The 27,417-nt window shown below is 40.6% G+C and overlaps 1 protein-coding gene across 2 annotated transcripts in view; it reads left to right on the forward strand.

Moving 5' to 3' along the window:
* Positions 1–27,417, forward strand: part of adamts17 (ADAM metallopeptidase with thrombospondin type 1 motif, 17) — a 347,817-nt gene that overhangs the window by 153,212 nt on the left and 167,188 nt on the right. For both annotated transcript variants that reach the window (XM_060941102.1, XM_060941103.1), the window contains exons 9-10: positions 19,826–19,966; positions 25,478–25,628. In XM_060941102.1, coding sequence (XP_060797085.1) covers positions 19,826–19,966; positions 25,478–25,628 — 292 coding nt within the window. The remainder of the gene's footprint in view (positions 1–19,825; positions 19,967–25,477; positions 25,629–27,417) is intronic.

The following is a 27,417-nucleotide window of genomic DNA, read 5'->3' on the forward strand; positions in this document are numbered from 1 at the left end:
ACAGGCATCACAGCTTGGCAAAATCTCATGTCTTCAAGACATTTGAACTCCACTACTTAAAAGCCTGTGTTGTTTCTGTCCAATTTAGTGGAACTGATTGTTTGAACACAGTCTGATTGTCAGAGGCTCAGATAAAACAGATTACAGTAAAATATAGCCTGAGCTCTGGAGAGTAGCCTCCGTGTTTCATTACTTTCTCTGATTAATGTTTCATTATGCTGCCATTCGTCACACAAGAGCAACTTTTTGGATCCATTAAAATGATCGTTTGTTTTGAAGAATTGTTGAAAAAAAAAGTGTAATTATGGTTGGCGATCATAAAAGCCTAATCCATGGGGTTAGAAATGGAACTAAGTCATGTGGGGAAACGAATTAAATGTGACATCTCATCTTGTTTGCACAAGTTATTCATTAAGCAGATGCATTTTTCTTGTTTCAGTGATTTTGGTCCATGTTTTCGTCAGACCACAGTGATTGGTCTTATTTTTCCAAATCAATCATTAGTCACATTATGAGTCAAGTGTAGACATGCTGATATTATTTTCACATTACAGCATTACAGTAATTACTTAACCTTTTGACATAGTTTGCTGTATCGTTGCAGTATTAAATAAGACTTCTTACATGTTTCAGGGGAAAATCGACCCCGAATGACTTGCTTGTGAAGATTTCCTGTATAAGCACTGTGATTTTCATTTGTGTAAAAGATTTCTCATGAGTACATTTCTACATTATCCACAATGCCACGCAAACGTCCACTGGTAATGGCGCCAGCAGGATTTCATATCTATTTTAAAGAGAACGACGCAGTGTAATTCTTTATTCTGTCCTCTGCATCTGTACACTCTGCTCAAGCAGATCGGCTTCCAAAGTTTCAATTTTTATCAACGGCATCACGATTTTCATCTCATAGATCATCAACTAGCCGAGCCGAGTCTCTTGCTGCTCCACTGTTTCGGAGTTGGATTTCCCATGAATATGATGTTGAATGTTGCTGGGAGATTGTGAGTGAGAAAAGAAGCGCTTGTTCTTTTTTTAGGAGCTAACAGTGAAACCTGGCCATGATCACTTACATTTGGAATTGGTGAAAATTTTCTTATGAGCATAGATACAATGTCACCCTGGGACATCAGTGCAGCAGAGAACTGCTAACTTCTCATGGGAAGAACAAAAATACAGCAACAAGCAACAAATTGGCACTAGAATCATGACGCACAAAACAAACATTGCAAAAGAAATATATTTACTGTACTTCAGGTTCAGGGTGGAGCTTTCCTTTAAATATCTGATGGGTAACTTTATCTCATCTCATTATGTCTAGCCGCTTTATCCTTCTACAGGGTCGCAGGCAAGCTGGAGCCTATCCCAGCTGACTACGGGCGAAAGGCGGGGTACACCCTGGACAAGTCGCCAGGTCATCACAGGGCTGACACATAGACACAGACAACCATTCACACTCACATTCACACCTACGGTCAATTTAGAGTCACCAGTTAACCTAACCTGCATGTCTTTGGACTGTGGGGGAAACCGGAGCACCCGGAGGAAACCCACGCGGACACGGGGAGAACATGCAAACTCCGCACAGAAAGGCCCTCGCCGGCCACGGGGCTCGAACCCGGACCTTCTTATTGTGAGGCGACAGTGCTAACCACTACACCACCGTGCCGCCTGGTAACTTTATTATTTTGCATAAAAACACACTAGAAATTGAATATCATTGCTGAGAAATACTGCTGAATACAGTTACATTTTAAAAATGAAGTTAAAACTGGGGTGATGCAGCAGAGCAGGGCGTAGTGTTGCGACCAGAAAGCTCTACAGTCCCAGGTTCGATCCTGAGCTTGGGTGATTGTTTGCGAAGTTTTGCATGTTCTCTCCATGTCAGTGTGTGTTTTGTTGGGTTCTCTGGTTTCTTCCAACCACTCAGAAATATTCTAGTAGTTGTAGTGGCTCAGATAAATTACCAATTGTTGTGTGAGTGTGTTAGTGTGTGTGTGCATGGTGCCCAGCGATGGACTGTCGTCCAATCCAGGATGTATTCCTGCTCCACGCCCAGTGTTCCAGAGATGGACTCTGGATCCGACATGACTCTGACCCTGAGAATAAAGTTAAAGTTGTTACTGAAAAGTGTGTGAGTGAAGTTGGAAATGGGACTGAACCATCTCATCTCATCTCATTATCCCTAGCCGCTTTATCCTGTTCTACAGGGTCGCAGGCAAGCTGGAGCCTATCCCAGCTGACTATGGGCGAAAGGCGGGGTACACCCTGGACAAGTCACCAGGTCATCACAGGGCTACACATAGACACAGACAACCATTCACACTCACATTCACACCTACGGTCAATTTAGAGTCACCAGTTAACCTAACCTGCATGTCCTTTGGACTGTGGGGGAAACCGGAGCGCCCGGAGGAAACCCACGCGGACACGGGGAGAACATGCAAACTCCACACAGAAAGGCCCTCGCTAGCCACAGGGCTCAAACCCGGACCTTCTTGCTGTGAGGCGACAGCGCTACCCACTACACCACCGTGCCACATGTGGGACTGAACCATGCAGTGGAATTAATTATCATGATGCAGGTGTCTTCCATGACAATAATACTTTACAAACTGGTGTAGTGGTTAGCACTGTCGCCTCACAGCAAGAAGGTTCTGGGTTTGAGCCCAGTGGTTGGCAGGGCCTTTCTGTGTGGAGTTTGGATGTTCTCCCCGTGTCTGTGTGGGTTTCCTCCGGGTGCTCCAGTTTCTCCCACAGTCCAAAGACATGCAGGTTAGGTTAACATGGGGCAGCCATGGCCTGAGGTTGGGCTGAAGTGTCCTTGAGCGAGGCACCAAACGCCCGACTGCTCCCCGGGCACTAGCTGCCCACTGCTCTGGGTGTGTGTGTGTGCGTGCGTGCGTGCGTGCGTGCATGTGTGTGTTCACTGCTTCAGATTGATTAAATGTGGAGGAGGAATTTCACTGTGCTTAAGTGTATGTGATAAAGTTGTTGTTGTTGTGCTGCTGCTTCTTCTTCTTCTTCTTCTTCTTCTTCTTCAATTTAACGGTTCCCAAACAGGTTCTTTTTAAAAGTGCACAACTGTATGTTTGTAATCATTATTAATACACTATTGATTCTGTGATATAACTGTGCTTTCAGTATGAAAATACTATAATTACACCGTAATTTACACTGCTAATGGTGGAGAAAGAGCATTATTCCCAGTAATCAGTCGTTTTATATGTATGAGTTGACAATCATTTGATCATTTTCATGAGAAAATTCAGTGAAAATGAAAATCATGTGATCTGCATACTTGAGGAGAAAAAAACAAAACAAAACCCAAGAAGCAACAGAACTCAGGGCTATAGTTGTGGTTTATTTCCCACCAACTTGATTGACAACAGTAATGACGACTGCATTACAATGCTGTATTCGACTAGAGGTGGAATTCTTACTGTGGAACTCGGGGCGGTTTTCAATAGGTGATGCCAAATTAACATGGCTACGCACAGCATGAGTAATAAACACAGTAGCATTTCTTAACTTTAACTGAGTTATGAAGAAGCCTTTATTTGTCACATGTACACTCGAGCACAGCGAAATTCCTCTTCTGCATTTAACCCATCTAAAGCAGTGAACATGCATACCCAGAGCAGTGGACAGCGATGCTACAGCGCCCAGGGAGCAGTTAGGGGTTAGGTGCCTTGCTCAAGGGCACTTCAGCTATGATACAGAGGGAGGGGAAAATGCTGTTCATTCACTCTCCCCACATTATTCCTGCTGGTCGAGGGAATCAAACGGTCAACCCTTTGGCCCAAGGCTGCTTCTCTAACTTGTTATGCTGTATTTACAAGTATTTCCTTTCGATCAATTAACATGTTAAATCTGTAATACTGACTATATAGTTCACTGTTCTGAGGATTAAAATATGTGCTTGGATGAACATTCTTAATATTTTTGCTGCTTTTGTTAACCAGCTTATATTCACTGTAACAAACACGGTCTCAGTGATCATTTTTTTACCCATCAATGATAAAAACTAGACAAAAATATCTAGGCAATGATGAAATTAAAATGATTTTACTTTAAACCAATTGAACCCATTTTCATGAAAATAATTTAAAAAGAATGTTATTAATGTTATCAGTAAACTAAAAACCTCATTAAAGTTAGCATGCCATATCATCAGACGACAAAAGTATTGCGCTTGGTTTGTGCAGGATTTAATCTCACAAGCATAGCGCCAGTGAACTAGACTTCTTTTTGTCTGTCTGTCTGTCTGTCTGTCTCTGTAGATTACAGACAGCCAAAACCATCCCCCAAAAAATTTGTGCAACAATGAAAAATGACTGTGCAGTTTAGTGTTGTCTTGTTTGAATAATCAGAGAAAATTTTTGTGTTGCATTATTGTGGTTTGCCTGCTTTAGAACCTTTTCTTCTAGTGTGGTCCTTGTTACTAGTTTGGCAGTGAAATTCGTGAGTGTGTTTACAGGCCTGCTCTTTTTAATCCTCTGTGCACACACATTTGGCCTCCTTATGTGACTATGTCTTTATAAAACTCAGATTACATACAGCTGACAAAGATCTCTTGGGTATTTTGTCTGAATCACCCCAAAGCACTTATTACTAATATTACTGCTTTCCATAATTATCTCAAAACAGAAAGTTCCCAGAGAAAGTAAAAAATAAAACAGCCGAGGCCAAAAGCTTGTATACACCAATGCTAAAGTTATTCAAGCTCAGTTTTTCATAACGCCATACATTTCTTTTAGTAAGTCAGTCAGGGGTTTATGGTGGTTTAGCCCCCAGTGTATTAGCCCCATCTTCAGGTGTTTTACACTGGGGGCTAAACTACCAGGGGGCTAAACCCCTGGATACCGAGCCCCATCATTGAATTGAACTGTTTGATCATAATTTTTACTTCTAAGACACCAATAACAGCAATTTATCAGTTTTTAGAGTTAAAAGTAGACGGCCTTTTGATTTCATAAAATCGGTGAAATTTAGTTCCCGGGCGGCACGGTGGTGTAGTGGTTAGCGCTGTCGCCTCACAGCAAGAAGGTCCGGGTTCGAGCCCCGTGGCCGGCGAGGGCCTTTCTGTGCGGAGTTTGCATGTTCTCCCCGTGTCCGCGTGGGTTTCCTCCGGGTGCTCCGGTTTCCCCCACAGTCCAAAGACATGCAGGTTAGGTTAACTGGTGACTCTAAATTGACCGTAGGTGTGAATGTGAGTGTGAATGGTTGTCTGTGTCTATGTGTCAGCCCTGTGATGACCTGGCGACTTGTCCAGGGTGTACCCCGCCTTTTGCCCGTAGTCAGCTGGGATAGGATCCAGCTCGCCTGTGACCCTGTAGAAGGATAAAGCGGCTAGAGATAATGAGAATGAGAATTTAGTTCCCTCTGAAATTTGGTCATTGTGATATGTTTATTTTTGTGATATCTTAAAAAAAAAACCAGGCCATTCTGTGGCTGGGAAGTTATTTCATTTGAGGGGATTCCTGAGCAAATAATGTGCATGAAATTGCTCACTTTGCGCAGTCAAGCAGACAGATGAAGTCCATGTGCGCATGCACAGGTTTACCTTAGTTGTCGTCGTCGTCTTCATCTTTAGGGTTTTAAGGCGGCTAGCATCCAGTGTTGCATTACTGCCATCGACAGGTTTACCTTTGATCGTGCACTGACGGTTACATCATTCTGTCGCTATAAAGAACAGCTGATCACACCAAGGTGCTCGCTGACCACCGATATTTATTAGTTTAGTCCTGCATTTCCTTTCCTTCACAACATAACGTCTTTTCTTCTCGCTTTCCATTACTGTAGTCAGTCTTTCACATTTCATTCGCACGCTCACGTCCTCCATTTTTTCTCTCCTGCTTCAAATTTGTATCTCACAATGCCTTACATAAACAGGGAAAGCCCACCATGTGATGCATGACGTAGTATCTTGAATTGGGTCATGGTGAAACAGGAAAAAATAGCGGAGCATTTAGGGCCATGTGGCCCTAAATTCATTAATTGTTCTATTTAAAAAAAAACTAATAAAATTGGAAGTCTGTGATTAGAATTCAGTAGCTTTCGGACCATTAAACAAAAATAATTGGGTATCAGGGAAAATTCTTTTTATGACCTAAACTTGAAAAATCTGAAAGACGGTCTACCTTTAAGGATCATAAATTATATAGCCCGCAGCCATATATTGATTGGTGGCCATTTTACCGTGACCACTAACATGCTGAACATCTTACATTCTTCAAGTGGTTTAGCCCCATAATTAAATTGAACTAAGTTTGATCATAATTTTACCTTCTAAGACACCAATAACAGTTATTTATGAGAGCTTTTAGAATTATCACAAAAAATTATATGAATATTCAGAGACTCCAACTTCGGAAATTGCAAAAAGGGAGATTCTCCTTCTCTGCGAGTAGCTCGGACGGAGACAAGTTTGAGCGCTATAGGAGCGAAGGCGAGTTTTATTTATATATATACATGTATACAACCCCGATTCCAAAAAAGTTGGGACAAAGTACAAATTGTAAATAAAAACGGAATGCAATAATTTACAAATCTCAAAAACTGATATTGTATTCACAATAGAACATAGACAACATATCAAATGTCGAAAGTGAGACATTTTGAAATTTCATGCCAAATATTGGCTCATTTTGAAATTTCATGACAGCAACACATCTCAAAAAAGTTGGGACAGGGGCAATAAGAGGCTGGAAAAGTTAAAGGTACAAAAAAGGAACAGCTGGAGGACCAAATTGCAGCTCATTAGGTCAATTGGCAATAGGTCATTAACATGACTGGGTATAAAAAGAGCATCTTGGAGTGGCAGCGGCTCTCAGAAGTAAAGATGGGAAGAGGATCACCAATCCCCTTAATTCTGCACCGACAAATAGTGGAGCAATATCAGAAAGGAGTTCGACAGTGTAAAATTGCATAGAGTTTGAACATATCATCATCTACAGTGGGGCAGCACAGTGGTGTAGTGGTTAGCGCTGTCGCCTCACAGCAAGAAGGTCCGGGTTCGTGCCCCGTGGCCGGCGAGGGCCTTTCTGTGCGGAGTTTGCATGTTCTCCCCGTGTCCGCGTGGGTTTCCTCCGGGTGCTCCGGTTTCCCCCACAGTCCAAAGACATGCAGGTTAGGTTAACTGGTGACTCTAAATTGACCGTAGGTGTGAATGTGAGTGTGAATGGTTGTCTGTGTCTATGTGTCAGCCCTGTGATGACCTGGCGACTTGTTCTGTGGTCAGACGAATCAAAATTTGAAGTTCTTTATGGAAATCAGGGACGCCATGTCATTCGGACTAAAGAGGAGAAGGACGACCCAAGTTGTTATCAGCGCTCAGTTCAGAAGCCTGCATCTCTGATGGTATGGGGTTGCATTAGTGTGTGTGGCATGGGCAGCTTACACATCTGGAAAGACACCATCAATGCTGAAAGGTATATCCAGGTTCTAGAGCAACATATGCTCCCATCCAGACGACGTCTCTTTCAGGGAAGACCTTGCATTTTCCAACATGACAATGCCAAACCACATACTGCATCAATTACAGCATCATGGCTACGTAGAAGAAGGGTCCGGGTACTGAACTGGCCAGCCTGCAGTCCAGATCTTTCACCCATAGAAAACATTTGGCGCATCATAAAACGGAAGATACGACAAAAAAGACCTAAGACAGTTGAGCAACTAGAATCCTACATTAGACAAGAATGGGTTAACATTCCTATCCCTAAACTTGAGCAACTTGTCTCCTCAGTCCCCAGACGTTTACAGACTGTTGTAAAGAGAAAAGGGGATGTCTCACAGTGGTAAACATGGCCTTGTCCCAACTTTTTTGAGATGTGTTGTTGTCATGAAATTTAAAATCACCTAATTTTTCTCTTTAAATGATACATTTTCTCAGTTTAAACATTTGATATGTCATCTATGTTCTATTCTGAATAAAATATGGAATTTTGAAACTTCCACATCATTGCATTCTGTTTTTATTTACAATTTGTACTTTGTCCCAACTTTTTTGGAATCGGGGTTGTGTGTGTGTGTGTGTGTGTGTGTGTGTGTGTGTGTGTATGTATATGATTCACCACATTTTGTGTTAATTAAATCTTATTAATAGTAACAGATCTAGATAAATCCAGTGACTATAGACCAAACATTAATATACTTAAAGTCAATGTTAATGTCAATAATGACTATTATACATTGCCACTGGTAGACCCTCTGATGATAATGTTCTTCTAATAATTTTCTAAGTTAGTAAAAGTCAGACAAGTTTGTTAGAATCTAACGTCTGGTCTGGTGATCGAACCTTGTCAGATATAGGGTCGTCTTGCTGCCGTCCAAAACCGTCCGCCATTCATCCCTGGCAACCATCACGACAGGCGATCCGAACGTTATCTTGGTGATTTTCTGATATTTTTTCTTCGTAGTTTGGCTTTCGCCATTTCCACCAACGGAACTTCGTTTCATTATCTCATTCAAGAGAACAAAAAGTTAAAGATGAGCAGGCGATAAATGCAGACGAAATGCAGACACAAAAAAACAAACAAAATGGTTGAGTGTCGTGTTTTTTCTCGTTCTCTCGCGCGTATCATTAATAGCACCATCTGTATGCTTTATCGGTAACTGCTAAGACATCGGGTGGGCTCAAGTGTGTACCCTGTGGCGTACCGAATTCCGCTCGATTCAAATGCGCGCTTGATCTGCGCGCGCATGCCTCCGGCATTCACTCCAATCCCCCCGTGACGCCGATCGGTGTACTGACCAGGGAATCGACATATACTGAGGGGTACACACTTGAGTCCACCCATACAATGTCAGACACACGAAAAGCGGAAAGTCAACTATTAATTTTCTTCAACATAAACGTATCAGGGGTGGCACAGTGGTGTAGTGGTTAGTGCTGTCGCCTCACAGCAAGAAGGTCCGGGTTCGAGCCCTGTGGCCGGCGAGGGCCTTTCTGTGCGGAGTTTGCATGTTCTCCCTGTGTCCGTGTGGGTTTCCTCCAGGTGCTCCGGTTTCCCCCACAGTCCAAAGACATGCAGGTTAGGTTAACTGGTGACTCTAAATTGACCGTAGGTGTGAATGTGAGTGTGAATGGTTGTCTGTGTCTATGTGTCAGCCCTGTGATGACCTGGCGACTTGTCCAGGGTGTACCCCGCTTTTCGCCTGTAGTCAGCTGGGATAGGCTCCAGCTTGCCTGTGACTCTGTAGAACAGGATAAAGCGACTAGAGATAATGAGATGAGATGTGTAGTAAGGGCAGGCGGGAGATTTTTATGTTATCAGCGGGAGGTCGGGAGGATTTTCTAAACATTCCCTAAAGCGGGAGAGTTGGAGCCTCTGAATATTGATTGGCGGCCATATTGCTATCGGAAGCCCAAGCTGTGTTTCTGTGAGCAAATACAGTCAATAAAAAAAGAAAGAAAGAAAAGGAAATGGATGTCCTTTATTTATTTTAAGACATTTATTTTTGTGTTTTGTTTTTTAAAGTATCTAGTGTAATTTCTTTGTAAAAACACCACAGAAAGACAGCTTAGGGTACGAGTGATCAGACTGAAAGAATGCCAGGGGATGGACTGACTAAAGATTGGGTCACTTGCTGGAAACATCTCATTATCTCTAGCCGCTTTATCCTGTTCTACATGGTCGCAGGCAAGCTGGAGCCTATCCCAGCTGACTACGGGCGAAAGGCGGGGTACACCCTGGACAAGTCACTAGATCATCACAGGGCTGACACATAGACACAGACAACCATTCACACTCACATTCACACCTACGGTCAATTTAGAGTCACCAGTTAACCTAACCTGCATGTCTTTGGACTGTGGGGGAAACCGGAGCACCCGGAGGAAACCCACGCGGACACGGGGAGAACATGCAAACTCCGCACAGAAAGGCCCTCGCCGGCCACGGGGCTCGAACCCGGACCTTCTTGCTGTGAGGCGACAGCGCTAACCACTACACCACTGTGCCGCCTGCTGGAAACATAAGCAACTTTTTTTTGTTAGCAACCTAAAACTAAAGGCCCGGTCCCACTGGCCGATGGACACAAAACGTATGCAAAAAGGACACAGCGGACGAGCAAAATTTCGGGGGTGGCTCTATCCGTTTTCATCCGCTCCAGAAATGGACAAAATTGGCGAAAATTTGCGAAAACAGAACGGAAAAGAACGGACGTGGGTAGTATATAGTGGGGATGTTAAACGCATGTTCATAGGAAGCCTAGCAGATGAAAGCGGATGCAAGTGGATGACAGCTCCGAAGGGGTTACCGGTGATAACTGAGAAGCGGACGCATAGCAGAAAGAGCGGATGCATAGCGGATGAAGGGGATGCATCACGTACGCCTAACGGAAACAAAGGGGATGTTGCGCGGATGTATATCGGATGCAGACCGTTCACTGCGCATGCGGGGGGTATGAATTGCGTCTGCTCCGCGGATATAAAGGGATGCAGCACGCACGCCGTCAGCATAAAGCGGAAAGACGTGCTAGCGGCTACATCGATACATCTCTACTACTAGATGATTTTCTCCCCCTTTTTATACAAAATATCGATTGTCCGCTAGGTGTCCTTCTACATACTCTAGACATACTCCAGACATCCTAAATATACGAGATACATCCCAGATATAAACGCTTTGTCCGTTTTGAATACTTTATATACGAGATGCATACGCTTACATCCTTTCTATTTCCCTGCTATTAACGATGAATAGACGTTTCATGTACCTTATCTTTCCTCCCTCTTTCCGTTTTCAGCTGCAGCGGATGTGAGTTGCGAGGATGCCCAGAGGATGCAGAGAGGATACAGCAGACGTTTAACGGATGATAACGGACATAGAACGTTTGTTGCTCGTATATGTCGCGGATTTACATCGTACACGGCGGAAAGTTCATCCGTTCTAAAAGTTTTGTGCAGCTCAAAACTTTTTGCGCGGATGAAATCACAGTGGACGGATGCTCGATGGATAGAGCGTATGAAGCACGTATGCAATGAGTTCACAACGGATGCATAGCGTTTTCCAACGGATGGCAAAGATTTTTTTTTTACGTTTTACATCCTCTTTGCATCCGTAAGTGCAGTGGGACCGGGCCTTAACCAATTAACCAGCACAACAGAACGACGTTCACGTCTTTAAACATGAAAACCTTTGATTTGATTCAGCTAGCTAGTCAGTTTCTTCAACTACTTCCAGTTAGTTTACAGAAGTCAAATGAAAAATCCAGTCAAAAATTTCAAGTTCAAACTTTCCCTTAAAAAAAGCTCTGTTGTCTTTTAAATCTAGAATGATCAATCATAGACACATGTTTGATCAATTTTATTCATATTTAAACATGGGGCTAAACCACATGAAGATGGGGCGAATACACTGAGGGCCTAAAATACCGGACACCCATCAGGGCATCTGCTGTGTTCAAATCAGAGGTCATTTCAAAACAGTCGATTAGAGACAGATTTATTGCACCAGAAAACCGAGACTTGTCTTTATTGCAAACTCAAAAACTCCTGGAGCATGTTTTTTCACTTCCTAAAAAAGAAGTTTAAACTTGTGTCAAGTTAGGAGACATAAAATCTGTTGCTAATTTAGCCTCCATTTTCAGCCATGCCATTGGCTCGACAACGCTGTGCTTTTATACTACGCTCGTGTCGCTTTTTGATGACGCCACGACGCGCCGTAGGGTAGCAGCCGCGTTCACGTTTTATGTTTACTGGAAAGGATTCGCTGTTCATGTTTATTAGAAAATAAACTTTTTTTTTTAATTTTATGTATCAGATAGTAAAGAAACCTTTCATACAAGAGCTTTTGGAGTTTTTATTTGCTGTGACAGAGATGACTCGCGCTCTCCGGACTCTGTTTTCTAAGAGACAAAGAGGATTTCCGTGAAGACTCAGGATTCAGTATGTAAGTATGTTTGCGGATAATTTATTCCGACATTATTCATTTTCCAGCCGTGCCAAACTACTCAGTGTTTTAATATGATCTGATTTTTATTTATCTTTTAGTTATGAATAAGAATTCGGACAGTTTATCAGTTGCACAGCCTAGATAATATTGTTTGTGAGCTAAAACATTTGTGTTCAGTTCGATATCATTTCCATTTATAGGCTGTTTTCGTTTGGATAAGAATTCAGACAGTTTATCAGTTTCACAGCTCAGAGATTATTATTGTTTTTGTGCTCAACTTGATTATTTCCATTTTTAGGTTGTTTTGTTTTAGTTATGTATAATAGTTCAGAAAGTTTCAGTTTACACAGCTCTGAAAATAGTGTTTTTGTGCCAGAAGAAAGGTTCAGTGTGCAATTTGATACAGTATTGTTTTATTTATGGCTAATTTTTCATATCAGTTACAGATCTTGGCAAGTCTTGTTTTTGTGGCAAAAAAAAAAAAGTTTGATTTGAATATTATTTTCATTTATCTTTGTTTTAGTCTCGGTGGACTACTGAAAGCAGTTCAGGACACATCAGAGGCCCAGACATCACAGCAACATCCCAACCGTTCTTCGCAGCACTCCTGAGCATCAGCACGCAGCACTACACCCTTACTGCCATTCAAAAGAATATCTTTTAGAAACAAGAAAATCCCTGAGAAACATTGATGTGCAAGGCTTGCAAAGTGCCCTTGTGTGGACAGTAACTGTCAAACTGACCGCTACCAATAAAAATTCAGCACCAACACAAACAAAACTAATATCCAACTTCTGATTGGCCAGTTGTTATAATTGGGAGTGTACCTGTGTCTATGTTTAAGGCCCGACCTTCAGAGCCAGTGCCTTTTTGCTCTTGATTCAATGGGAAAATCCAAGCAAATCAGCCAAGACCTCAGAAAAAGAATTGTGGACCTCCACCAGTCTGGCTCCTCCTTAGGAGCAATTTCCAAACAACTGCAAGTACCACGAGCGTCTGTACAAACAATTGTATGGAAATATAAAAATCTTGGGACCATACTGACACTCCATCGCTCAGGAAGGAGGCACAAATTAACTCCCAGGGAAGAAAAAAGTTTGGTCAAAAAGGTTAAACTGAACCCTCAGATAACAATAAAGCAACTGGTGAAGGAGTTGGAGGCTAAATCAGGCACCAAAGTATCTACATCTACCATTAGGAGAGTCTTGCATCGCCATGGCCTGAAATACTGTCGCCGAAGTAAGAATCCCAAGACGACTCCAAGTCTGGCATAAAAAAAAAGCCATGCGGAAGTTTGCAGTTGATCACCAGGATGAAGACTTGGCCTTTTGTGCTCTGTTCAGTGCTGTGTATGGAGCGGGAAAAAAAGTGGGGCATTTAATCTGACAATCACCACCACAGCTGTGAAACATGGGAGTGGCAGCATCATGTTGTGTGGTGTTTTTGCTAGAAAAGGAACTGGTGTGCTTCAAAAAATACAGTGCTGTGAGGAAAGAGCATTAGATAGATAGTGAAATTATTAAATAAACCTCAAGACCTCAATAACCTCATCTATCAGAAAGGTAAAACTTGGTAGTAAATGGGGCCTTCCAGCAGGATAATGATTGTAAGCATACTTCCGACGTTGTAACAAAATGGCTTAAAGACAACTGAGTGAAGGTTGTAGAGTGGCAATCCCAAAGTCCTGACCTGAATCCCATAGACATTTCTGGACTGAAATGATAACGTGTATGAGCAAGAACGCCCAAAAACCTGACTAACATCAGTTCTTTCATGAGAAATGAGCAAAAATTTCCACGAAGTATTGTAGAATAATTTCAAATGCCTGTGTGAACAAATCAGAATCATATTTCACTTCAAAGACAAAAGCAATAGACTACATGCAAAAAAGAAATGAGTACTTCTTTCTGGACTCCCATATCCCCCCCCCCCCCCCCCTTTGCCTCATGTTCCTAATATTTAAACCAATTTTATCACTGAATTCTCATTGCCACAATGTGTCTGGATGCATTACTGTATGGTTTGTCAGGGTTTTACTAAAAGGATGATTCTCTTCATATGCATTAAAGTCACTGAGTATACTTTTAATTTCGTCTCTATATACAATGAAATGGTATTTCTAATTTTAGTTAGATCAATTTGCTGTTTTGTTGTGGTAGTAAAAAAAAAAAAGTTGGTAGAATATTTCTCATTTTCTGTAATGCACGTTCAAGTGTCTCTAAAGAAATTTTTTTGATTGCCCATGATGCAGCCTTTGCGGTGAGAAGATACAAATGGGATGCAAGTTGAGTTAACTCTGTTTTTCACATGAAGAAATTTTGGAAAATGTGAGTGAAACCTCCTTTTGTACACTGTTGGTTGCCATTTTTGATATTTCAGGTAATAATAAAAATGTTTAAAAAAACTATCAGTTTTTTGAGATTATAGATATTAAGGCACTGCCTAAAATTAGAGCTCCTGATATGTGTGTGTGTGTGTGTGTGTAAGCAAAATATTTGCAAGGGCACAAAATCAACCTGAATCGAATATTCTACTTGGTCATTTATTATTTATTATAGCCTATGAACTATCAAAGTGTGTAGGGTCTTGTATTTCAAATCAGTAACTTGCTGCATGGTCTTGTGACAGTGACACCTATAATGAACTACGCATTGCAGTTATGAATACATATCACCTCATACCATGCACCAGAAACAACATTTATTATGGTGTGACTCTGCTGGGTGCCTGATGGACAGCAGTGAACCAGCACTTTCACTTTATATCATTTACTATATAGTTACAATCGAAAATCAAGCTTGATGTGTCACAGTTGTCTGGTTACATTTTTCACGTCCATGTGCTTTGGAGTTCTGAGTGCAGCTCCATTAGGACTAATTACCATGCACCTGTTCCTAATTTAGAGCTCGATCACAGTGCAGAAATGCATTTCTCTTAAGTATGGGGCTCCGCTCCGTGTGTGCTTTGGGCGGGGAGCTCTGCTATAAGTTGTGATCACGCAGCATGGGAAAAATATTGTAGCAGGCTAGCACTAATGCACCTCACGTACAGTGGTGCTTGAAAGTTTGTGAACCCTTTAGAATTTTTTCTATTTCTGTATAAATATGACCTAAAACAACATATTTTCACACAAGTCCTAAAAGTAGATAAAGAGAACCTAGTTAAACAAATGAGACAAAAATATTCTACTTGGTCATTTATTTATTGAGGAAAATGATCCAATATTACATATCTGTGAGTGGCAAAAGTATGTGAACCTCTAGGATTAACCGTTAATTTGAAGGTGAAATTAGAGTCAGGTGTTTTCAATCACTGGGATAACAATCAGGTGTGAGTGGGCACCCTGTTTTATTTAAAGAACAGGGATCTATCAAAGTCTGATCTTCACAACACATGCTTGTGGAAGTGTATCATGGCACGAACAAAGGAGATTTCTGCGGACCTCAGAAAAAGCGTTGTTGATGCTCACCAGGCTGGAAAAGGTTACAAAACCATCTCTAAAAAGAGTTTGGACTCTACAGTCAGACAGATTGTGTACAAATGGAGGAAATTCAAGACCATTGTTACCCTCCCCAGGAGTGGTCGACCAACAAAGATCACTCCAAGAGCAAGGCATGTAATAGTCAGCGAGGTCACAAAGGACCCCAGGGTAACTTCTAAGCAACTGAAGGCCTCTCTCACATTGGCTAATGTTAATGTTCATGAGTCCACCATCAGGAGAACATTGAACAACAATGGTGTGCATGGCAGGGTTGCAAGGAGAAAGCCACTGTTCTCCAAAAAGAACATTGCTGCTTGTCTGCAGTTTGCTAAAGATCACATGGACAAGCCAGAAGGCTATTGGAAAGATATTTTGTGGACGGATGAGACCAAAATAGAACTTTTTGGTTTAAATGAGAAGCGTTATGTTTGGAGAAAGGAAAAGACTGCATTCCAGCATAAGAACCTTATCTCATCTGTGAAATATGGTGGTGGTAGTATCATGATTTGGGCCTGTTTTGCTGCATCTGGGCCAGGACGGCTTGGCATAATTGATGGAACAATGAATTCTGAATTATACCAGCAAATTCTACAGGAAAATGTCAGGACATCTGTCCATGAACTGAATCTCAAGAGAAGGTGGGTCATGCAGCAAGACAACGACCCTAAGCACACAAGTCGCTCTACCAAAGAATGGTTGAAGAAGAATAAAGTTAATGTTTTGGAATGGCCAAGTCAAAGTCCTGACCTTAATCCAATCGAAATGTTGTGGAAGGACCTGAAGCGAGCAGTTCATGTGAGGAAACCCACCCACATCCCAGAGTTGAAGCTGTTCTGTACGGAGGAATGGGCTAAAATTCCTCCAAGCCAGTGTGCAGGACTGATCAACAGTTACCGGAAACGTTTAGTTGCAGTTATTGCTGCACAAGGGGGTCACACCAGATACTGAAAGCAAAGGTTCACATACTTTTGCCAGTCACAGATATGTAATATTGGATCATTTTCCTCGATAAATAAATGACCAAGTATAATATTTTTGTCTCATTTGTTTAACTGGGTTTTCTTGATCTACTTTTAGGACTTGTATGAAAATCTGATGATGTTTTAGGTCATATTTATGCAGAACTATAGAAAATTCTGAAGGGTTCACAAACTTTCAAGCACCACTGTAGATTTACACTCAGGACTGTCTCTTAGAACCATTTCTAAACAACTGCAGATTCCAAGATTATCAGTTCAAACAATTGTATGCAAGTACATGTTATTGGGAGCTTTTGCCATTAAAATGTGTTCAGGGAATATTTCACTATTTGATTCACAAGAGTAAAAGAATTATCACTTAAAATACATCATACTCATATACAGTTTGTGAGAAGCATGTCAAAGGCTACCCCAAGAGTTTGAGTTAATTAAACTAAACTAATTAAAAGGCCATGCCACCAAATGCTAGCAAAGTGTACATAAACTTTAAACCAACTGAAAATACGATTTAGTGCGTTAAAGCTGAAATCTGTCTCTTAGTTATTATTTTACAAATGGAAGTAAATAAAGTCAATACCCTAATTGAGTTAACACAGGAAATGTATGAAAACATGAAATGTGTGGAGTTAAAAAAAAATGAATTGGAATATCCTGAGCCTAGATGTATATAAGATTTTGTCCTTAACTGTAGTTTGTATGTAAAGTTTTGGCCTCAGCTATGAATTATGCTGCTTAGCTAATAGTCTTGTGGGATGTTGGTGATGCCATGCCTATTTAATCTACTGTGCTGTGTATTTATTTCAGAATATCCACTGAATTTTTCAAGAATGATGTCTTTTTTTTTCTAGAAACAATTTGTATCTGACATGCCAAATAATTTATTATAAAACACAACACAGTTTTATTGTACATTTTGCCCTTTCTTTGCCATTACACAAATAGATTGATGATGAACTGGATTCAGGGATCTGCTGCGCATGATATCAGATGTATGTGATTTCATTTTGGACTATCATTAGCTCTTGCTCATCTTTGTTCTTGCTGCTTTTTTTTTATAGAAGGACTCAGACTAAAGATTCATCGCCAAAAATAACAAATAAGTATGAGTATATTGGCGCATAAGCCAAATTTCTATGGAATACCCAAACCTTTGCCATTATGTTGTTTAGCAACCAAAGGAAAAAAATCCTTATTCATGATGAATTCACTGTAATGTACATCCTTTGATGAGTGATTGCTTTATTAGAGGCTTCCGGATAAATTATATGAACTCAAGATACAGAACTTGTCCCCTTGATGGTAAAGGAAAAGTAGAGTTCGGTAGCTTTTTCCTGAGAGAGTATGATTATCAGGGCCTTGTAAGCTAGCGGTGAGGGTATGATATGGGCACAGAGCCATATTTCTGGACAATAAACTACAACCCCAATTCCAAAAAAGTTGGGACACTGTGTAAAGCATAAATAAATACAGAATATGACGATTTACAAATCATGGAAACCCTATATTTCATTGAAAATAGTACAAAGACAACATATCAAATGTTGAAACTGAGAAATTTCATTGTTTTTTGAAAAATATATGCTCATTTTGACATTGATGTCAGCAACACATTTCAAAAAAAGTTGGGACAGGGGCAGCAAAAGACTGAAAAAGTTGTGTAATGATAAAAAATAATAATAATTTGGTTAATTGGCAACAGGTCAGTAACATGATTGGGGAAGAACATCCCAGAGAGGCTGAATCTCTCAGAAGTAAAGACGGGGAGGGGTTCACCACTCAGTGAAAAACTGCATGGGCAAACAGTGCAACAATTTAAGAATAATGTTCCTCAATGTAAAATTGCAAAGAATTTGGGGATCACATCATCTATGGTACATAATATCATCAAAAGATTCAGAGAACCTGGAGAAATCTCTGTATGCAAGAGACAAGGCTGAAAACTGACGTTGGATGCCTGTGATCTTCAGGCCCTCAGGAGGCACTGCATTAAAAGCAGACACATGTCTGCATTGGAAATCACTGCATGGGGTCAGGAATGCTTGAGGAAATCATCGTCTGTGAAAACAGTTTATTACTGCATCCACAAATGCAAGTTAAAACCAGATATAAACAATATCCAGAAATACTGCCACCTTCTCTTGACCCGAGCTCTTTTATGATGGACTGAGGCGAAGTGGAAAATTGTCCCGAGGTCTGATGAATCAAAAGTAGAAATTCTATTTAGAAATCATGGACACCACGTCCGCCAGGCTAAAGAGAAGAGGGACCATCTGGTTTGTTATCAGTGTACAGTTCAAAAGCCAGCATCTGTGATGGTATGAGGGGGCATTAGTGCACATGCCATGGGTAGCTTGTACATCTGGGAAGGCATCATTAATGCTGAATGATATATACACGTTTCAGAATAATATGCTGCCATCCAGACAAAATGTTTTTCAGGGAAGGCCTTCCTTCTTTCAGCAAGACAATGCCATACCGCTTTCTGCACATATTAAAACTGCATGGCTCCATAGTAAAAGAGTCAGGGTGCTAAAATGGCCTGCCTGCAATCCAGACCTGTCTCCCATTTAAAACATTTGGCACATTATGAAGTGCAAAATACAACAAAGGAGACCTCGAACTGTTGAGCAACTGAAATTGTATATCAGGCAAGAATGGGACAACATTTCTCTTTCAAAACTCCAGCAATTGGTCTCTTCAGTTCCCAAACGTTTACAGAGTGTTGTTAAAAGTAGAGGTGATGAAACACTGTGGTAAACATGCCCCTGTCCCAACTTTTTTAAAGCGTGTTGCTGACATCAAATTCAAAATGAGCATATATTTTTCAAAAAACAATAAAATTTCTCAGCTTCAACATTTGCTATGTTATCTTTTTACTATTTTCAATGAAATATAGGGTTTCCATGATTTGCAAATTATTGCATTCTGTTTTTCTTTACAGTTTACACAGCATGCCAACTTTTTTGGAATTGGGGTTGTATATAGGAGTATTCATGTTAGCAGCATAGTTAACTTTTCTTTATACTTGCTTTTGTAGTTAGTTTTTAACACTCCTGTGAATACCCCGATTTTTATTGCTTGTATTTCAGAAGAGGGAAAATTAGGCACACCCTGGAAATTCACACACCCCATTCTTTATTAACTTGTGTGTTTTGCTGCCTTCTAGTTTGCTTTTTTTTTTTTTTGCTTGTTGTTTTTAATATTGGAAATGTAGGTCAGGGCTTGAGTGGAACAAGGCTCAATGCCTGGGAATCTCTCCGTCACATGTCAGTACACATGAGCTTTCCAGACCCATGTCAAGATTGCTGTGCTTACATTTTTTTGTTTTAGTGTTGTAAATAGTGTTCAGGGTTAGTGGTCACTGGTGCGGTTACTTTGCTTATGTGCTAAGAGACGGCTGTAAAGTGTCCTATGGATGTGTGTTTGCGTGTGTGGTATAAAACTGTCATTCTCCTTTACAGCATGGGCATGAGCCATGACGATGACCATGCTGCTTGTACTGGCCACTCACACATCATGTCAGGAGAGTGGGTCAAAGGTCGTAACCCTAGCGACCTCTCCTGGTCTACCTGCAGCCGTGATGACCTGGAAAACTTCCTCAGGTGAGAAATCATCATCAGTCATTCCACCATTACGCACTATAAAGTGACACTGCTTTGCTAGCAGGAGGAAAGACTTGCACTCATGAGCTCTGTGTAAGGGTGAGTTCACATATGGAGAGCTTAGTCCGTTTCTTTCTTTTAAATAGATGAGATAATGGCAATTGCACACAGACCAGAACAATTGGTCTGACCGAGTTGATCTCTGTCCAGTTCTAAGTGAACTCTAGCATGGTTCACTTTCAGTGAGAAAGCAATTTGACCCTGAATCGACCTGATTGCAGGGCATGAGCCAAAAAATTCTATGTCTTGTGGGTTGCAGGCAGCAAATGGATCCAGAATGGAGCTGGAATATGATGCATTCTGGGTATTTTGACTGATGGAGTAAATCCAAAAAGGTAAACTTTCATATGTTCTATATTCATTACGCATAAAGTGAAATATTTCAAGCCTTTTTTTGTTTTAATTTGATGATTATGGCTTATAGGTCATGAAAATCAGAATATTAGAATTTTCCTAAGATCAATCAAAAAAGGATTTACAACACAGAAATGTCCAACTTCTAAAAAAATATGTTCATTTATACACTCAGTACTTGGTTGTTGCTCCTTTACCATGAATTACTGCATCGGTGTGGCATGGCATAGAGGTGATCAACCTGTGGCACTGCTGAGGTGTTATTGAAGCCCAGGTTGCTTTGATAGCGGCCTTCAGCTCGTCTGTATTTTTGAGTCGGGTGTTTCTCATCTTCCTCTTGACAATAGCCCATAGATCACCTCCATGGGGTTCAGATCAGGCGAGTTGGCTGGCCAATCAAGCACAGTGATATCGTGGTCAGCAAACCATTTGGTAGTAGTTTTGGCACTGTGGGCAGGTGCTGAGTCCTGCTGGAAAAGGAAATTGGCATCTCCATAAAGCTTGTCAACAGATGGAAGCGTGAAGTGCTCTAAAATCTCCTGGTAGATGGCTATGTTGACTTTGGACTTGATAAAACACAGTGGACCAACACCAGCAGATGACATGGCACCCCAAATCATCACACACTGCGGAAACTTCACATTAGATTTCAAACACCTTGGATTCTGTGCCTCTCCACTCTTCCTCCAGACTCTAGGACCTTGATTTCCAAATGAAATGTAAAGAGGACTGAAAAGAGGACTTTGGACCACTGAGCAACAGTCCAGTTCTTTCTCTCCTTGTCCAGGTAAGATGCTTCTGATGCTGTCTCTGGTTCAGGAGTGGCTTGATATTAGGAATGTGACAGATGTAACCCCTTTCCTGAAGACGTCTGTGTGTGGTGGCTCTTGATGCACTGGCACCAGCTTCAGTCCACTCCTTGTGAAGCTCTCCCAAGTTATTGAATCAACTTTTCCTGACAATCCTATCAAGGTTGCGGTCATCCTTGTTGCTTGTGCACCTTTTCTAGCCAGCCTTTTCAGCAATGACCTTCTGTGGCTTATCCTACTTGTGGAGGGTGTCGATGATTGTCTTTTGGACAACTGTCAAGTCAGCAGTCTTCCCCATGATTGTGGTTGTATGTACTGAACTAGACCGAGAGATACACGGTATTTATACTGTTTTACTCAAACTCAAAATGAAATATTCCCATATTTTGAGATACTTAATTTCTTATTTTCATGAGCTATAAGCCATAATTATCAAAATTAAAACAAAAAAGGCTTGAAATATTTTACCTCATGTGTAATGAATATAGAATAAATGAAAGTTTACCTTTTTGAATAAAATTAAGAAAAAAGAGCTTTTTCACAATATTCAGTTTTTTTGAGATGCACTACTACTTACATTTTATTACGTTTTAGCTATTAACCAGAAAGACGAACACCTAGAACACAGAGTTACTGTTTGACCTAATGTGCAACAACCTAGAAAAAAGTGTGTATATATAAAAAAATATGTGAATTCATAGCTATGAACCCATCACTCAGTCAACAGCTTCAACATACATGTACATCATTTCATAATAACACAGCAGCTGGTTTTTTGAGATATCATCTTGGAAATCCTTCACAGTTGGAAAAAAGTCTCGGTAAGCTTTTCACTCGTCTCCATATTTAGCTAATTTGCTGTCAGGTTTGTTTAGAGTGAGGCGGGTGTTAACATTGGCTACTGGCTGTTGTATGAATCAGTCAAGTACGTCAAGCATGCCATCATCAACACAGCTCTCAAGCCATTCCATTGAGATTGAATCACAGGGTTATTTTAATACCTGTGTGTGTGTGTAAATATCCACTAATTATAGTACTGATTAGGTGTAATTAGCAAAAATTGAAAATCTGTTGCTCTGCACTGCTTCAGTGGGAGATTGCATACGTGCTGCAGCTAAGACTGGCTCAATATCTAACATCCATGAACTCTGTCTGGGGTGTCAATATTTGCCTGTTTGGCCCGTCCTACCAGAAATGGTGCATTACCAAAGCCATTCGGAGTTTGAATAAGTCTGATACTTGAGATCTAAAAGCTAAGATGTATTTTTTTTGAAAACTCATCTCAGATTAAATCTATTTAGGCATCGAATCCATGGTGTCATTTCAGATTTTTTTCCACATCACAAGCTGTAGGAAACAGTGTGTACTCACCATATCCTTTTTTGCTGATCTTATCTCTCAGGCTTTAGGGTCTCTCCAGGATACATCAGCTTTAAGAAATCCTCACTGTGTTGCCAAAGAAAACCCAAATCTCTCTCTCTCACACACACACACACACACACACACACACACACACACACACACACACACACACCAAACATAGACTTACCCAGCATGGCAGTGATTTGTTCCAGTAGCTGCTTTATAATACTCTATAATCGAGGAAAATCAGGAAGTGTAAAATGCCACAGTGTTCCAGTTTCTGACTGAACTCCTGTAGTGCGCTGATTTCAAAGCCCCCTTATTACACTTGAATGAGAACAGCAAGAAATACTTTCCATACATCGCTGGTGAAATACCAGATAAACCATAGGTTTGCAGTGTTGGGGTTGTGACCTCATGTGGGGTTACCTGAGATGCAGAATGGGTTCTATAATATTTATAAAATAAAAAATATTATTATACATACAGGACACTTTTTCGATGGAATAAAAACATGGATTCTATTCCCTTCTAGCGAGTTTCGTTCATTTGGTTTGATAGCATGCAATATTGCTAGCATATCACTTATCCTTACATGTATTACGTCACTCTACCCAATGGAGAATGAGCGTTGAATATGGTTTATGATATTGCATGGTTGTCAAGACAACATAATGTCACACGTCGGAGACGTAAAAATTCAGTGCGAGCGACTGTGACAATTTGTAAACAAACATGGCTGCCGGTTTGCTTCATTAAATATGGAAGATTTCGAGAGAATTTTCAAAGAGAAAGATGCATTGAACACCCGAAAGGAATGTGTATGTATAATAATATTGGCTGGCTTTCTTCGTGGTATATCATGTGTGTGTATATATATATATATATATATATATATATATATATATATATATATATACTCGTCTTTGACTCGTTCATTATCATGCTAGCTGAATGGAATATATGTGATATACCACTCAATGCCAGCCAAGATTATTTAAATATTAAATGTAAGATTCTTCTTCTTCTTATGTCCACCAAGGAGGTTATGTTTTCAGTACGGTTTGTTTGTCTATTTGTTTGTTCGTTTGCCTCTAAGCACGACTGCTCAAAACCTACTGACCCGATTTCCATGAAATGGAAGGGCATAGCTTGGGCCAAGGAAGAACCCATACAGTTTTGGAGTGGATAGAGTCACAGATCCATGAATTTACTTTCACTTTCCTTAACATTAAGAGATACAGTATTTGGCCTTGTCGGAAGTCTGCACTCAACAATGACATACATTTTAAAATCCAGAAGATGGCAGTGAATTTCAGTCAGGAAAAACATAGCCAATATAGAAATATGATGACTTGATATCACAGTCCACACTTGTGGGTACCAGTAATCCTTTGGGATACACATGTAGACGCAGAATTCTAATAGTTTTGGAGCTATATCCAGACATATAAAGTGGTTGCGGTTGCAGATTTGCATATCACAGAAGACTCAGCAGTTGTCTTTGGCGGAGATCTGTCTGTGCTCTCCGTGTGCCCTTCTAGTTATTACAATTTTTTAGGATTGAGTTACTTTGGAGCTCCTTTTGAGCCCATTTCACAGCCCACAACTGTGCCACGTCCAGCACTGGAATCAAAGTGGCACTGGCAGCATGCTGAGGGTCTACTTAAAGTAAAAATAAGAGTAGTTTTGTGGTTTAAAACATTTGCTCGCGCTTATTTATGAAGCAAGGCTTCTGATCCAGGTTATATTTAATAGCTGAAACATTCACTTTCAACTACATCTCTTGACGTCTCCCACAATTATATGTAATTTGCGACATTTAGGTAAGAGAGTATTTTTCATGTACTAATTATAGCAATGGGATTGACTTGTTAAGATCAGTTTAATCTTGATCTTTAAGTTACAAAATATCCTGTGGATTGTGCATGATGGTGGGCTGTGAATTTTCAAAGCAGTAGATCTGGACTGTTATTCTGCTAATTGGAAAGTAGGAATAATTGCAGGGTTTTGAAGGTGGTGGGATTATGAGAATTTTGGGCCTTTAAGATCTAATCTCAGATCAGGCCCATCTGAAATCTGTCCAGATGAGGTCTAATATTCTCATGAACATGCTTGTTAGACACCTCACCGTCCAAGACTCCGTCCCAGTCCCACATGATTGAGTAGGTCTAATATATCATGGCATCATAGAACTGTTTAAAATCTTTGAAAGCTGTGACAGCAGTGTAACGTCATATCTGGCATGAGCTCTCTCACCATGACATTTCACCCCACTATGGCACACTGTGATGTGAAGGTCAGAGCCGGTTAAAGGTCGTGGCATCTTTGTGCTGCTGTCACTCGATGCTATTTTTCCTGTGCATCAGATGCCAGGCATTCTCAAGAATCTGTCCTTTTTTTTCTGCATGCAAGCAACAGATCCATGCCAACTCTTTATCGAAACATCTGAGCTCCGTGTGGAAGCTTCCTAGAGCGGAGAAATGCAGTGGTGTAAAAATGTGAAATCTCTGACACAAGCCGTGTTCTTGTCACTTTAGAATGCAGCAAGTAAGAGGATGGATGGATTTTTTTTCCCTTTGGAGGATGTTATGTCTTGTTGGAGTTGGGAGGAAAGCATTTAGAAGCTGAAAAGTAAAAAAAAAAAGAAAGAAACGATGTGATATGTGTCTGTTTATGGTTGTATGTTTCTGTGTAATTGGTTGCTGTGGCTTTGTAATGACCAGACCTAAAAAGCATGAAGACAAGGGTCAGGTTTGTGTTTGTGTACATTGATTATGTCATATTTTCCTTTTTATTTAAGTTTTGTTTTTGTTTTTAGGATTAATTAGTCTGAGCTCACTGCACAGCACTTGGCTCAACATTGTTGTTTTGAAAGTCATTTTGAAAGATTTCCCCCCCCCCCCCCCCCCCCCCGGTCTCTCAGGTCCAAAGCCAGTTCCTGTCTGTTACACACAGACCCGCGGAGTCGTTACCTGGTGCGTCTTCCTGTGAAGCTGCCTGGCATGCACTACAGCGCAGATGAACAATGCCAGATTCTGTTCGGCACCAACGCAACCTTCTGCACCAACATGGAGGTGGGTGGCAAAACTCACCCACTTTACTTTATTCAAATGTTCTCTTTATGAGGTTACTGTTATAAGATTTTGGCAGCCGTGGAACAATCTGACAATGATAGAGTTGTCTATAAATTGAGCATTGCTTTTACTCAGCCAGTCAGTTTATTACAAGAGATTTGTCTTTTTGCCAGTTTTTGGTTTTGCTTGTTTTGCTATGCTTGGAGCGTACAGCTCAAGGACAAGACCTTGGGAAAATCAGTGTATTTCAGCACTGCTAATTTTCACTCTATGGCCAATTTCACATTTGTAAGCAAATGCTTCTCCCTGCCCAATTACGCCATTTCTTTGCCAGCAACGCAGCCATTCAGTCAGTCAGCTGTCAGAGAGGAAAGCAAAAAAAAAAAAAACTGTATACAAGAAATGAGCATGAGTGAAAGTATTTGGATCTTCCAGCATGTCTCTTCTAAGTCTAAGGACCTGGACAGCAGTAGTACAGCGGTTAAAAGACTACACTGTTGACCAAAATGCTGTGAGTTCAAAACACAGGACAACCCAAAACTCCTAACCCTCAACTGGTCGGCTCAATCCTCTATCATAACTCTGTCCTTCTTCTGATTTTCTTTTAATCATTAGCATGAAAAAATCTGAGGAAGCTTAAAACTATCTGCGATTCATTTCCTTGTTTACGAACCTTCCATCATGACACATTTGGATTTTCCTTGAATACTTTCCATTTCTGTTACACATGCAGACTCATCCTTAATGGCTTCCAACATGGATTTCAGGAAAACCGAGTGATCATTGCTTTGAAAAGTGCATATCATTTCCTACACTCACATGAGGATTTAAATAAACTTAAACATGTTATGATTATGTCACACTTGAAACAGAAACCTCTGTTGAATTTAAGATGTCTACGGAATTAATCTTCTTCTTCTTCTTCTTCTTTTGGCTGTTCCTGTTAGGGGTCACCACAGTGGATAATGTCCCTCCATCTCCTCCTGTCCTCCATATCTTTTTCTGTAGCACCAACCGTCCTCATGTCCTCCTTCACGACATCCATAAATCTCATCTTTGCTCTTCCTATTTTCCTTCTACCTGCCAACTCCATCTCCAGAATTCTTTTCCCTGGATCTCTCCGCTGTACATGTTCAAATCATCTCTGTCTCACATCTCTCACTTTGTCTCCAAGACACCCTACATGTCCTGTCCTTCTAATATACTCATTTCTAATCCTGACCAACTTTGTCCCTCCCAATGAAAATCTCCGCATCTTCAGCTCTGCTCCCTCCAGTTCAGCCTGCAGTCTTTTTGTCAGTACCACTGTCTCCGAACCATACAACATCGCTACTCCTACTACTGTGTACAGAATGAATGAATAAATGTAATATAAATTGTACGCACCAAATCCGTGTATCTTTTTAAAAGTATGAATAATTTTAGGGTATTTACCAACTGGTACTTTCAGTGAGAACTTGCAAACTGTTCCTGCAGCATGCCAGCCAAATGGAAGATGCCACCCAGATAACTGAAGGTTGTTTTTTACAGGTGAACAGGCTGTCAGAAAGCAATTTCACAACAATGGCAAGGTTTTTTTTTTCTTTTTTAATGGTTTTTATTTATTTATCGATCTATTTATTTATTTATTTATTAATTTTCATAACTGACTGCACTCATAGGGGAATGAAGGCACTGGAGAATGAATGTGCCTTCCTTAAAGGAGAACTGAAGTCATTTTTAAACTTGCTTTATTTCTTAATTAACGTGTTATTCAATTATGTTTTCGGTTTTAGTAACCTTATATCGT

The sequence above is a fragment of the Neoarius graeffei genome, chromosome 15 (genome assembly GCF_027579695.1).
Source record: "Neoarius graeffei isolate fNeoGra1 chromosome 15, fNeoGra1.pri, whole genome shotgun sequence".
NCBI classification, from domain to species: domain Eukaryota; kingdom Metazoa; phylum Chordata; class Actinopteri; order Siluriformes; family Ariidae; genus Neoarius; species Neoarius graeffei.